We start from the raw sequence: 13,553 nt of genomic DNA, 5'->3' as shown, positions 1-13,553 counted from the left end.
AATGCTTTTACCAGTCTTTTCTAATTATTAGATTCCTATTATACAGACAATGAGTCATCTTGACCTCCTTTGAGGTCTTGACATTGTTATTGACATGTTCATTTAGTGATTGCATAGATTTACAGCATCATTTCAGCTCATGTGATGATGTGAAAGTATAATGGCCTTCTGCCTTCCTACCAAGTTTTGTTGGGTCACTTCATAATGTCTTTTGGAAGAGAAAGTTCAGGCATTTCATCTATCCAACTAAATGCTTGTAGTAACAATGAAAAAAATATCTTTGAAGGATATAATTTTTTTTACTGAAAATTGGTGTTTTCCTACTCTTCATAATAATTTTTGGCAAGTGTTTTCAGGGCATGTATATCAGTGGTCTTCAATATATGGGATATACGTGACTCTTCTTGTATCTTAAGCCTGGTCCACATTTGCAGCTTTAGCCAGCCCTAACAAGGATGCTCTCTTCCCTGTAAATATCCCCCAAACATGCTCAGATATCAGTTCAAGTGACAGAAGCAGGTTTCCTGAGAGAGATTTGGAGTAAACTCTTAGAGAATGTTTCCTCCATGTCTTTTCCTGAAGCTTGGTTCCTAGGTTATATCTACCTGCAGAGAACGGGGACGTTTTGACCAGGAGCTGTCAAACTGTGATCCTGAGGTCCAGTCTCCTCTGTGTGGACACTCTGCCTGTCCTTTTACCTGGGGCTTGTATCCAGCTCCTGCAACCCTGCTTTCAAGCACCCTGCTGGAGGAGAGGTACCTACACAGAGGTTTTGAGAAGCGTTTCAAATTATCTGAGAACACAAACAGTTATGTAGTTTATTTGCATAATCAGATGTCTAATTAATGTAATATTTTACAGACACAGCATAAGTCATGGAGTAAGCAAAAATTAATCTTGTTCTGTGTTACTGTTCATCACCTTCTTTTGGATAGACTGCATAATGCTAGGCACACGAAAACCGCTAGGAAACAATTCTGTTTACATTACATGAAGAGTGGAGGCAAAACACTTGAGGTAAAAGCCTGTGTTTAGATCAAATATAACAAAAGGCCTGTGGGGATGGTTGTTTTGGCTTGTGCCTAAATACCTGAGTGGTCATACCCCCCTATGCGACTGTGGGACTAACTGTGCTGGGGTGATGATCAAAGTAGATGCATTTAGTGAAAAGGGTCCCTCTCTTGCTTCAGAGACCTCTTGGGCATCATCAAGACCTATGGTACAGATCAACATTGCTAGAGTTAATTAAAAAATGGCATATTTATAGCTTCTTGTGTGACTATCTTCTAACCTGACTTAAAGCAAATCTGGAGAGGGGCTTTTTGCAAGGGTCTGTAGTGACAGGACAAGGGGAAATGACTTTCAACTGACAGAGGGGAGATTGAGATGAGCTCTTAGACAGAAGTTCTTCCCTGTGAGGGTGCTCAGGCACTGGCACAGGGTGCCCAGAGAAACTGTGGCTGCCCCATCCCTGGCAGTGTTCAAGGCCAGATTGGAAGGGACTTGGAGCAACCTGCTCTAGTGGAAGGTGTCCCTGCCCTGCACTGGGAACCAGTTAGTGCTAGGGACTTCTGTCTGCAGTCAGAATTCCAGCAGTTTGGAGTTTAGTCTGTACAGTGTGTTTTTCTTTACATATATATAAACATTTTACATATGTGTGTGTGTGAAATCTATGATCCATCTTTGTTGCTTTTTGTACTTGGTTATTGAACCTTTGAAGGAAAAACTATGAAGGGTTTTTCTTAATTCCATTTTAACTTTGCAGTGATAAAAGAAATGCCAATGATATTTGATAATTGCTTTTACTTAAGAATAAGAATACATGAGAAACATGTAACATGCAATCGTGTTTTGACGTACTGTAGTAAGTTTGAAAAGTGCTGAAAGGGAAATCTGAATAAAATCTTTCTATTGATTTTCTTCTTCCATTATCGTTCAAGTTAACTAATTTTTCAGAGAGCTTTTGAAATGACTTACTCGGATTGAGTCAGAGTGGAGTTTTGCTTCCATACTAGATTATTGTAATTAATTATAAAATTGAGTTTAACCTGTCTAGGTTGTCAATATCCAAAGACAAATGCTAGAACTAATGAAGTCCAGGAAAGATTAGTTCTGGATCTTGGGGATGCTGTCTCTCAGGTGCCGGTTTTGTTCTGGCTTTATAAATCATTACCACTTCTCTTTTCATCTGGGGAAATATATATTTGAATTGAACAAAGATGTTTAGAAAATCCTACCAAAATAGGCAAAGTTGTTGCCTTAAAAGTTGTTGTCTGCTTAAAATATTTTTACATGTGGAGATAAGCTGCAGATAGTTTGGCATCTTGACCAGCGTATACAATTTTAAAAGCCAGTGAGAGCAAAAATGAGTATCACTGGAATTTATGGTGACATGTTGTTTAGGTGGAAGATGTATCGCATTCTTGAAATACCTGATACTGTGTAAGGTATTTCCTTATTTTACGTTTTTTCCAGAAATCCTAGGCTACTATCCCTGTGAACAAAGCCTGTATGAATGCATTCACATGCAGGCTTCATGGCATACCCAGTTGCTTGGCTTGGTACAGGTTATCAAACCAATATTTCTGTACGATGTTGTGATATAAGCCCCCATCATTTGCATTTTTAATTTGGGAGAAGGTCTTGTAGCATTTGGTTCACATAGCTGCTGCAGAATTTGAGCACTGTTTGTGCCTGTTCTTGTTACCTGAAAGGACGTTTCTTCTGCCACACACAGAATCATAGAATCATGGAATGGTTTGTGTTGGAAGGGGCCTTAAAACTTATCCAGTTCCAACGCCCTGCCATGGGCAGAGACACCTTCCAGTAGAGCAGGTTGCTCCAAGGCTTGTCCAACCTGGCCTTGAGCACTGCCAGGGACAGGGCAGCCACAGCTTCTCTGGGCAACCTGTGCCAGCACCTTCATGACACCTTCATGGTGAAGAATTTTCTAATGTAAAATGGCTTACATGTTATCAAAAGTGCCCCCACTCCTTTTTGAGCACTGAAAATGAGTGTTTTGCAACAATGCTATAGTAATAAGTGACAGCCACTCCAAAGGAGAGGATTCTGTATTTACATAATGAACTTCACATAACAAACAAGATAACCATTGGTGTCTTGTGTCATCAGTAATGAAGTGATAAAGCTATGTCTGACCCAGAGGAAGCAAGATCCCAAAGTGAACATGCAAGCTTGAACATTCAAAACTTGGTTCCCTGTAATTCTGTGTCTTGCTTCCCTCACTTCAAACTTGGCAGCTAGAATGAGCAAACTCCACTTACGATTCAAACAGTGGTTGTGGCACGTGTGCTCTGGGGTACGGCTGCGCTGATGCCTGCGCAGCATCAGGATCTGGGGCTGAGAGCTGTATTTTCTCAGAGATGTTTCCCCAGATGCTGGGTTTCTTCAGAGATGAATAGGGTTAAAGATGAGGCGATTGGCTGGAAAGTGTGTCAGCATTTAAATTACTCAAAGCCCAATCACTAGAAGGAACTTCCCATTACTAAAATCAAAGAAAATTACTGTTCTGAAGCAGTGAAAAGGTCTCCTGCTTTAGAGAGATAATGTTCTCTCAGCATCCAGAAGGGCATGACATTTTTCCCTTGTTTGATTATATTAGGTATATTAAACATGACCTCGATGTTTAAGGTTGCTCAAGCTGCAAGAGTTCAAAAGATTTTTGGATGAGATTTCTTCAATTTATTTTATTAAGCCTCTGCTATAATTGTAAATAGTCACTCTTTTAAAGAACAAATAGTAAGAGGTCAAATATTACATATTTATGATTCTGTATTTCATTGCAAAGGGAATTTCTCAGGAAAAGGAATGTAGCTATGGTGGTTAGAAAGATATTTAAGAATCATTGGTGTACGAATAAAAAGGCTTTAATTCAAAGAAAAGTGTATAGAAAAAGTGTTCTGAATGTTGACTCAGCATAAGGAGAAGTGAATAATACTAGTTTTTGGCTCTAGGTGTTCACTTTTAGAAGACAGGTTTGAATAAATATCATCAAAGAGACAAGGAATGGCATCAGTGTTATAGTTAAAGGAGAGATGATTTTCTAGCACTTTGTAATTTAAGATTGGCAGGCTTATTTTTAAGTTTAAAAATCATAGAAATAAATGAGCTTTGTCATTCTTTATGGTGTTTCCTGATTGTTCCAAGTACTAAGATTTGAATTTAGGAAAAGGGTAATATAAGTATTGTTATTAATAATAATAATAAAACAATATCCTTACATGCCTTTCCATAAAGTCTCTCTTCAGCTCTCTTGTAGACCCCTTTAGGTACTGGAAGGCTGCTATAAGATCTGGAGCAGAACTGGTTAAAATTTTCCACTGAGAAATATTTTTTCCTTAAAGTACTGTGGTTCTGTTTGATATGCAGGAAATGGTTATTACTGGTTAGAAAGAAAACCCCAAGGTCAAGGTTTGGCATAGAAAATACTGACACTTCTGCAATTTAAAGAGTTGTTTTATTTCTACGGTATCAAAAATACAAATCAAAACAAAGTGTGTGTTTTCATTTGGATGCTTAAACTATTGATTTGCTGCAAAAATGATGACTCTAAATCTCTTTGAAAGTTCTCACAGGAAAACCAAAACACTTGGAGTTCTTCATCACTTACATATACGAGAACCAGATTGCCTTTCTAGCCTCCCTGGTGTAGTTGGTTAAAACTGCCTTAAACCCATAGTGACTGAATTTGAGTGTACTTAATTTGAAGACATGAACATCAGTGACATGATGCAATCTAAAATGAATTTTGCAGAAACCTCTGCTGGGTATTTGGGTCTGCATGCTGCAGGAGACCAGGGGCACAGGAGGGAGAGCATCCTGTGGAAGAATGTGGTCCTGCTGCGCTATACTCTCTGTCCACCTCCAAAGGGTTCAAAAGGCATTTTTGTTGATATTTTCATTTGCATAGAGTGGGACATTTTTCTCTTTTCCCAAGTGTAGGAGGGACTGAAGCAAACTACTTGACGAAGTTGTGTTTAAACCAGTGCTGTTAGTCCCTGGTGAGACCAGAATAATATACACAGTGCGTGTTGTTGAGTGAGGCAGCTGGCTCCCACTCTGATATGTCAGGATTAATCCAGTATGTTCTCATTCAATTGCTACAGCTTTAAGTTCTTCACAGCATATTATACTAGAGCAGGCCGTAACTCATACAAGTAAAGTTGATCTTAAGTGTCATGCCTATAGACCCTCCAGCCTTTCATGTCTGACCTTTTTTTTTTCCAGAGGAAAATGCCTTGGCTTTACATAGCAGTAGTTTTCCTGGAGGAAATGGGCTAAGGTAGAGAAAATAGTCTTGTACATGTGCTGACATATACAACATAGTGGTGCAAAGGGGCAGAGAAAATTCTTTTGAAGTCATCTGTGGTCTGAAATACTCAACAGATTGGCAGTTGTGACTTAGTAAGGGTTTAAAACATGCAGGAAAATGCACAGACCAGCAAGAATTCATGTCACCCTGGTTATAATGGAAAATGGAAGAAGGGAAACCAAATTCAGTGCTGTGTGGGATGATGGATTCTGTGTGATTAAGGCTTCTGCCAGTACCATGCCCACAGTAGGATTTCCTTTGTGACCTTCTCATGTATGCTTGAAGATTTAAGTGTAGGGGAAAACATCACAGATTACTTATTTGTGGATTAGAAAGGGGAGAGATTTGTCTTACTATTGTCACTTACAGGTGTTAGAGTAAATAAATGTGGCAGGATGCAGCAGTAGTTTCAGCTCCACAGAGCACAAAGGATAAACACAAGCTTGCTTTCTCCTCATATTGTGTTGAATCCCCTATGAGGGGCTTCAGGAAGGGCAATAAGGGCAAATGGCTGTGTGAGGTTGGTGTGATAAACCCAGGATCCAATGCACTGATGATTCCCACGGCTGGAAATTCTCTTTTCATTCTGTTTTGTCCAAGGAAAGACTTTATTTACAGTGGTTTGTTGATGCTGACTTCTTTCGCTCATTCCCTTCTTTTAAGGGAACATTGTCTAGTTAAAGGCTGGAAGACTCAGTTGTCTTCTGATTACAAGCCCCTTCAAACACCAGATAGACTCTGCTCTCTCTATACAGGGCAGATGTTCACCAAAACCTGTGTACATTCAAACTCTGGGTATGTTTCTCAATAAAAGTTTGGTTTGGCAACACTTCCATCAGTCGCTATTTCAGCCTCTTCCTGCGTGTATTATAGTCCAGGTATCAGGTCACAAATTCATGTCTGTTGTCTTCCTGGTAGCACTACTCTTTGCATTGCCTCCTACCTTGGTCATTCTTATGCAGGGGACTAGTTTCCAGGTCCTGGTAAGGAGAATCCTTTTTCTGTCACCCAGATACCTTCTCTTGCGGTAAATGCCAACCACAGGGAACAAGCAGACCTTTGGGCAGTTGTAAATCCACTTTCTCCATGCAAACACGGTTTTCCTTTCCCTTCCTTTCATACAGGTCGATAAAGTGTGTGGACAGCCCAAACAGCAAGAAGGGAACCTGTCATCAGACAATATAGTGCCAGTGAAGGAAGCGACTGCTGACACCCAGACATTTGTGACGGCTCACGCTAGTCTGAACAATAGAAGAAGGTAACCTTAAGGAACAGTTGCTTTGAAATAAACTGTCTACCTCACAGTTTGTATTAATGGCTTCTTGCACCATAGTGTTTAAGCCACAGCCAGGGTTCTGTCACCTTGCCTCTGTGCTACCCAGCCATTGCCATTACTGATAGTTACACAGATGTCTTTGTGGTATTTCACTGCAGGTCTCTTCAAGAAAAGCTTTTTACAGGCCAGACTCGATGTCATTACTTAGCATCGAGGTATTCCTTGCTTCCAGAAACTTCCAGTGAAAATGATGAAAGCTTTTCCTCCATAAGGCCAGAGTAGTTTCCACAGTTGAGTCTCAATTAATTAAAATACAACTGGTAGGTCTTTAAGGACTTAAGCTTATCCAGGGACAGAGGTGAAAAAGAGGAAGTGGTGAAAGGGAAAAACAGAAAGTCAGTACCCCATTTCACAGGGCTGGGGAGGAGTAGTGAGATCCCTGGCAATCTCCTTCATTTGTTACACAACAAAACCAGAGCAGATGCATGTATGTTTAGGCTTCTCATGTCCATCTTGGCTTCTGTTCTTCAGTTGCTTGCCAGCTGAGACACTAGATAGATGAATTACAGCCACTGTCCTGGCATGAGTGTCCCTGCTCCCGGATCTCCTAGTCTTTCTTTCACTTTCCCTTATGTAGCTCATGTTCGCTTTCCTCATTGTAAGTGGGGAGGGAAGAATGTCTTTGCAGTCCCACTCATGACACGAGTAGATGTCAGAGCAAACAGACCATAAAATCACAATGACATATTTCTGGCTAACACGTTCCCTGTAACACCAGCATTAATCTGGAACAACTTCAGCAAAGTGAGTGGAATTGTGCTGGGCTTATGTCTCTATCTGAGAACAGTATCTAATCTGTGCAGGGGTCTATGTGTATCTATGTTGGATAGATGGATGACAGACAGTAATAATGAAATTTACATAGCCTGGATTCTGGAGTCTGTGGTTTTTAGGTGAGGTTTTTATCCATTTCTATCTTGCTTCTCATCTCAGCTTGCATGAATGAAACAAACACTGCTTTGAAAAGTAAAAGTTATAGCAGCAATGTAAGTTTTTTTGATTAGTAGTGGTATTTTTATCCCTTTGTAATTGTTTTTAAAGACACAAGGTCCTAGGCCATCTTCTGTATAACTCATTGACTTCACTGGGACTTATATGTAAGCAAAAAGGCAAAATTGCCAACCTATGAACAGGTAACCTCTTAAAAAGATGCAATTTGGTGTGTTTAACAGAATGACAGCAGTTCTTTCTCACCTGGGGACGTGCTCCTTCCCCTTCCCAACCATCTAGAATTATTTGGATATTGACCTGCAAGACCTGTAGATGGAAAAGAAAATATATTAAAACTAATATACTGTAAATTAAGCAGCTCCCCCAAATTGGTCTGCACTCTGAAATTCATCTATCAAAAAAGTCTAAACTAAAGCCATCCCTACATAGGTGGCATTCAAACATTACTGAAATAGTGTTGGTCGGTATTATGGAGAGCTTATCCACCAAAAAATGAATGATGGAGCCATGCCATTTTAGTAACAGAAGATTATTTCCAAATTTCCCATAACTTCTTATAAATCTCATGGCATGAAGCTTGTACTTCTGGGAATGAATGAAGCAGTAAACAGAGTGAAAAACACAGCGATTGGCTACATCGCTGTGTTGTTCCTCATCTGTCATTTAATTTATTATCTATTACATATGCTATCAATAAAAAGCAATCTTGGGTAATGAAACTTTAAAAAGGATGGGTGAAATCATTCCTGCAGTGGGTTGTGTAAAATGCACTCAGAGTGATAGATAACTGCTCTAGGGGATCTGGGTTATGAGAGTAATTATGTGAGAATCTTTCTTGGTGCCATTCCTTCTGGTGATGTAAAAAATGGAAGAGCAATAATGTCAGATATCTGCCAGTTTACGTACAAGGTCACACAGGAAACTGGCCTGACTGGATGAGTCTGGTCTGTGTAGTAGGCATACTTCCAAATGATCCTTAATTCAAAGGGAATATGGAACATAACTCCTGCCTTTTAGAATGAAGAAAGAAAAAAAGGAAGGAGCCAGCACTCCTCAAGTGAACAGACAAGCTATGGTGCATTCCCTTAATGTGTCAGAATATTCCTAAGCTAAAAGAGAAGAACCAGCCTAGTTAGCACATCTGTAGGAGAAACCACAATAGAGTAGCTTCTTGTCTCTTCTGTAGTACCTGCTTAGAGGTACCGACCCTTAAAAACCTAGTTCCAAACCGCTTATTACCTACATATGTATGTGTGCTTCTTTGCAAGGTTGGTTACAAAATCAAGCTCTGTTTCCAAAGGGTCCAAGAACCTCTGTTTTCAGCTGTTCAGTAGAGCCAAGGCTGCTAGTGCAGTTGAAAAGTGGGATGGTGAAGATGGTGTCTCTTTGCCTGACATCTGTCTTCTGGCTATGTGTTTCTAAGTCTGGCTGGAGGCTGTCCTTGCCCTCCCCTGCTCTGCACAGCATGGTCCTGCATGGTTCCTCAATTCACAGAGCAACTGAATCCTCTTTTGTGGAAGTTGAACCTTTTTCTTCTCTTCTTACTCTCAGGTTCCTGGAATATTTCTCATCTTTATTTTCCACTGTATTCTATTCCTGTATATTTTTTGTTACACAACACTGTGAGGGACAATAGTGTAAGAAGCTGAAACTGGAATAAATGATCTTGTATTAAACCTTTCCTGATGGTTAAGCTGAAAAGCATAGATTTGATTATTGTTTTATTTTCCATTACACAATTGTATTCAGGGATTAACTAAAACTGGCAGCATTGCTGCTGCAGTAATTTTGTTTAATATGGAGGTTCCTATAACATGTAGTAGAGATGAAAAGAAAATTGAAACTATATGATGGTACAGGGAATGTCCATGGCATGTACAGAATTTCGATCAGTGGAATGTTACTGCTGAGTTCAGCACAAAATACTATTCTGATCAGGGTCTGGTCTCCTACCAAACCTGAATACCTGTCTTTAAACATATCTGCTGCATGTAATATTTCAAACCACTGAATATAGACTGGTTACACATCTGTACATAAAAACACATGACGTTTAACAAAGAACTGTAACATAGAATTAACTAGGTTGGAAAACAAGATCATCAAGTCCAACCTTTACCCCAGGACTGATATTCGGTGGCTCATTGGAGGAGAAAGGCTTTGAAATGATATTTCATTGGGATTTATTTGATATAGAGCAAACTTACAGATCTTTTACACAAACATTTTTAGTTGCTTTGAGAATGTTTGAAGTAAATAGCATCTATTTATTTTAGATTATCTGTTGAGTCAAGCATCATGTTATTTTGTTAACATTTGCATATTAATGTGGTAGTACAAAACAGATTATTAATGCCAGATATAAAGTAACTTACTATGGAATTGAATCGGACATTTCTGACTGAACGGCCAAAGCAGAAATTTCCTCAGCTCTGTATTTCCTTTGTTAAAAATGCTCATTTCCTTTTTTGACTGGCTGTGTTGCAATCACTGCTCCAGTGGTGGCAGGTAGCACTCACCTGTTGCTTGGTGCAGGTCATAGAATCATGGATTTATAGAATAGTTTGGGTTGGAAGAGACCTCATAGCAGCCTTCTCCAGGCTGAACAGACCCAACTTTCTCAGCCTGTTTTCATGTGGGAGGTGCTTCAGCCCCTGATCATCCTTGTGGCCTTCCTCTGGACTTGCTCCAACAGTTCCATGTCTTTCTTACATTGGGGACACCAGAACTATATGCAGTTTCCACTGACATGATTTGATAGCACATCCTGCTCTACTTACACCTCTACTCTCATGTATAAAGAAATGGCAACAGCTAGCGCAATGCGTGCCTTCAAACAGGTTCAACAATACTTGCCCATGCAGTTAACTCTTACTGAAGAGAGTAAGGACCACCCTCAGCAGCTCTGAGGACACCCACAAGTTGGCAGCTTTGCCATCACCCTTTCTGAGGGTAGTAGTAGGGGTGGCCACAGGAAGGGGGAGAGATTTTTTAGCTGGGCGTGTTATAATAGGATGAGGAGTGTTGGCATTAAACTAAAAGAGGGGAGAGTAAGGATGTGAGGAAAAACCTCTTTACAATGAGGGTGGTAAAATCCTGGCTTGGATTGCCCAGGTTGCCCAGAGAAGCTGTGGCTGCCTCATCCCTGGCAGTGTTCAAGGCCATGCTGGATGGAGCTAGTGGAGCAAACTAGTCTGTGGCAGGGGGTTGGAATGAGATGATCTTGAGGTCCTTTCAAACCCAAACCATTCTGTGATTCTATGATAAAAATACATCATGATGCTAATGTTAAAGGTAATTTTGAATGTTAATGAAGGGGCCTCAGGATATCAGTGCCAGAAAAAGTATTTGCACTAAATAACTACCAACGTTATTTCCACAGTTCTTTACTCAATCTAAGGTTAGAGCCAGTCTCCCTGTTTTGTGAAGTTGGTTTAGTTTTTCTCAGTGGTACAATCTGACCAGAACTGAATAGCAAAAAATACCTGTATTTACATTATTCATTAACAGGCAGGAAATTGCTCATTGTACCAGAAAATGAATGCCCTTCCCACAGTTTCCAATCTAACCTGTTTGCCATTGTTTTCTTGCATAGCTTCATATATTTACAGTTCTTCCATTTGGTATCAGTTGTAGATAATTTAAGTACCACTGAATGGTTCAGATTTTTGCCCTGTGAGCTGTATCTGTAATTGTGCTGCGATTTGAAAAGGATTGGAAGAAACAATCCCAATTGTTTTTTAATTTCTTTTCCCCAGTATTGTATTGTCATTTTTAATTGCATCTATACTTTGGAAAAATCTCATGACAATTTTCCTCCCCATTTGTTTTCTTATGTTATCCTATGCATGTGCTTGTTGACCTTTCTTCCAAATAATTTTTACTTTTCTCTTTTGTTTCTCATTCTCTTGCCCTCATTTGCCTGAATTCCTGCTTCTCCCCTACTCCCCAACCTCTCCCGGTTGATGCTTATTCTCCCCGGCCTATTCCAGTTCTCTGCCTCTGAAAGCTTCAAAGAATGACAAATCAAGAAGTCTGAAAAAAGTCTCTCGGTAAGAACGGAACCAAGGTGACACACTTTGTTGTCTCTGCACTGGGCTCCTCTCCATTGTAAGCTGCTGCTTCAGCTGTAGTATAGAACTTGGCAGACTTCTTTTATACTGCGGGACGCTGGGAAACTGTGTGTTTTCTACCCTTAGTTTTATCCTGATTCAAAGTAAGTATTTCCACTCTTTAAGAGTAGAATCCTGTGTTTCCTAAATGCTGCTTTGAACTGTCAGAGCCCCACTCCGCTGAAAGTAATAAGGACTTCAGCCTCTTGGGGTGAGCTGAGGAAGACAAGGTTTAGACTGTTAAAAGGGTGCCCTTTTTCTCCTTCAATGAAAGCTCCATTTTAGAACCTTTAAACTCTTTAACACTGGTGTCAAGCCTCTCATAGCTGATGCTCCCAAGCTGTTCTATCAGGTAAGTGGCTTTTCTGGGTCTAGCTTTATTCTAGGAAGACTTAGAGCTCCTATTTGTAAGTTAGTGGCCAAGAGGTGGAAATGGTGATTCCCTGGTTGTAAGCCCTAAATTCCTACTTTTTTCTTTCCTAAAATAACAGCTTTCCTGCATTAGTTCCTTAAGACCACGTAATTAATTTAGCATGAGGAGAGAGCAGGAGCGGCCATGAGGGGACAACAGTGGCAGCCATGAGAGAAGAGCAGAAGCTGCCATGAAGGGAGAGCAGAGGCGGCCATGAGGGGAGAACAATGGCAGCCATGAGAGAAGAGCAGAAGCAGCCATGAGAGAAGAGCAGAAGCTGCCATGAAGGGAGAGCAGAGGCGGCCATGAGGGGAGAACAATGGCAGCCATGAGTGGAGAGAAGAAGCTGCCATGAGAGAAGAGCAGGGGCAACCATGAGGGGAGAGTGGGAGCAGCCATGAGGGGAGAGCGGGGGCGGCCATGAGGGGAGAGCAAGGGCCGCCATGGGGTATGTGGGATGGCCTTGAAGGTAGATCTTGAGGGGAGATGAGGAGTGACCATGAGAGGTAGAGGAGGCTGCTATACAGTGTGGGTCACTATGGGGGGCAGATGAGGGGTGGCTGTGACTGGAGATCATAAGGTGCAGCCATGAGGGAAGATCAGTTTGCCCACAGTCCCATGGGTTAGTGATGGGCTTGGCAGTCCTGGGGTAATGCTTGGACTCGATGGTCTTAAAGGTCTTGTCCAACCTAGTTCCTTCTATGATAAACCAGGATGAGTCCTTTGGCCTTCCCAGTGGGGCTCTTGAGGGACTTCTGAGACAAGCAGGTAGCTCCATGATAGCTCTAGTTCAGTTTGTCTGCATCTTGTTCTCAGGATCTTAAACATCTTATACCAAACAGGAATTTTTAAAGCTGTGGAGACAGGGTAATTTCTTGTTCTTAGATGCTCTCGACTGTGTGCTGAATTAAAACTTGGTTTGTTAGAGTTTATTTTTATGGCTACCTCAGCCACATATATAATATAGGTATAATCAGCCCATACAAGAGGCAGCAGTTTGCCCACAAGGCATTTTTCTATACATATATGATCAGAAATGGGGTGTTTGTACTGGCCACAACTTTTGGTTGCAGTGCAGCAGACACAGCCTCCTCTTCACACGTGAGAGACCAGATATGATGAGAGAGAAATTTCTTTCTAATGAGAATGTGACATGGACAGTGCCGATGGGGAGGAATCAGCCCCACTGCCTCTCAAGAAGATGACTTCCTGTATTGTTGCTGCATGTGTGGGGTGCTTCTAGCATGTTGCAGGTTTTGTGATGGGGCGTTAGCTTTTGGAAGCCTTTTCCACCCAGGAGGTTGCTGAGAATGTTCTTCATTCATCTCCCGCGTTTGCAAGAAATAGAGAAATACTCACTTCTAGTAAGAGAGAAAAGCCTATTCCTTTAAGGATGATGCTTGCTCATCA

The 13,553-nt window shown here is 40.9% G+C and overlaps 1 protein-coding gene across 4 annotated transcripts in view; it reads left to right on the top strand.

Annotated features, from left to right (window-relative positions):
• Window positions 1–13,553, top strand: part of LOC133275458 (glypican-5-like) — a 382,437-nt gene that overhangs the window by 145,551 nt on the left and 223,333 nt on the right. For 3 of the 4 annotated variants that reach the window (XM_061465424.1, XM_061465425.1, XM_061465422.1), the window contains exons 4-5: window positions 6,457–6,590; window positions 11,612–11,671. In XM_061465424.1, the coding sequence (XP_061321408.1) occupies window positions 6,457–6,590; window positions 11,612–11,671 (194 nt within the window). The remainder of the gene's footprint in view (window positions 1–6,456; window positions 6,591–11,611; window positions 11,672–13,553) is intronic. The other variant, XM_061465423.1, reaches the window with a different exon arrangement.

The sequence above is a fragment of the Pezoporus flaviventris genome, unplaced genomic scaffold (genome assembly GCF_033815535.1).
Source record: "Pezoporus flaviventris isolate CSIRO_AGI_PZ_B2104156 unplaced genomic scaffold, CSIRO_AGI_Pfla_v1 ptg000040l, whole genome shotgun sequence".
Lineage (NCBI taxonomy): Eukaryota > Metazoa > Chordata > Aves > Psittaciformes > Psittacidae > Pezoporus > Pezoporus flaviventris.
Note: the sequence above shows the minus strand (reverse complement) of the source record. Positions and strands in the feature narration are given on the sequence as shown.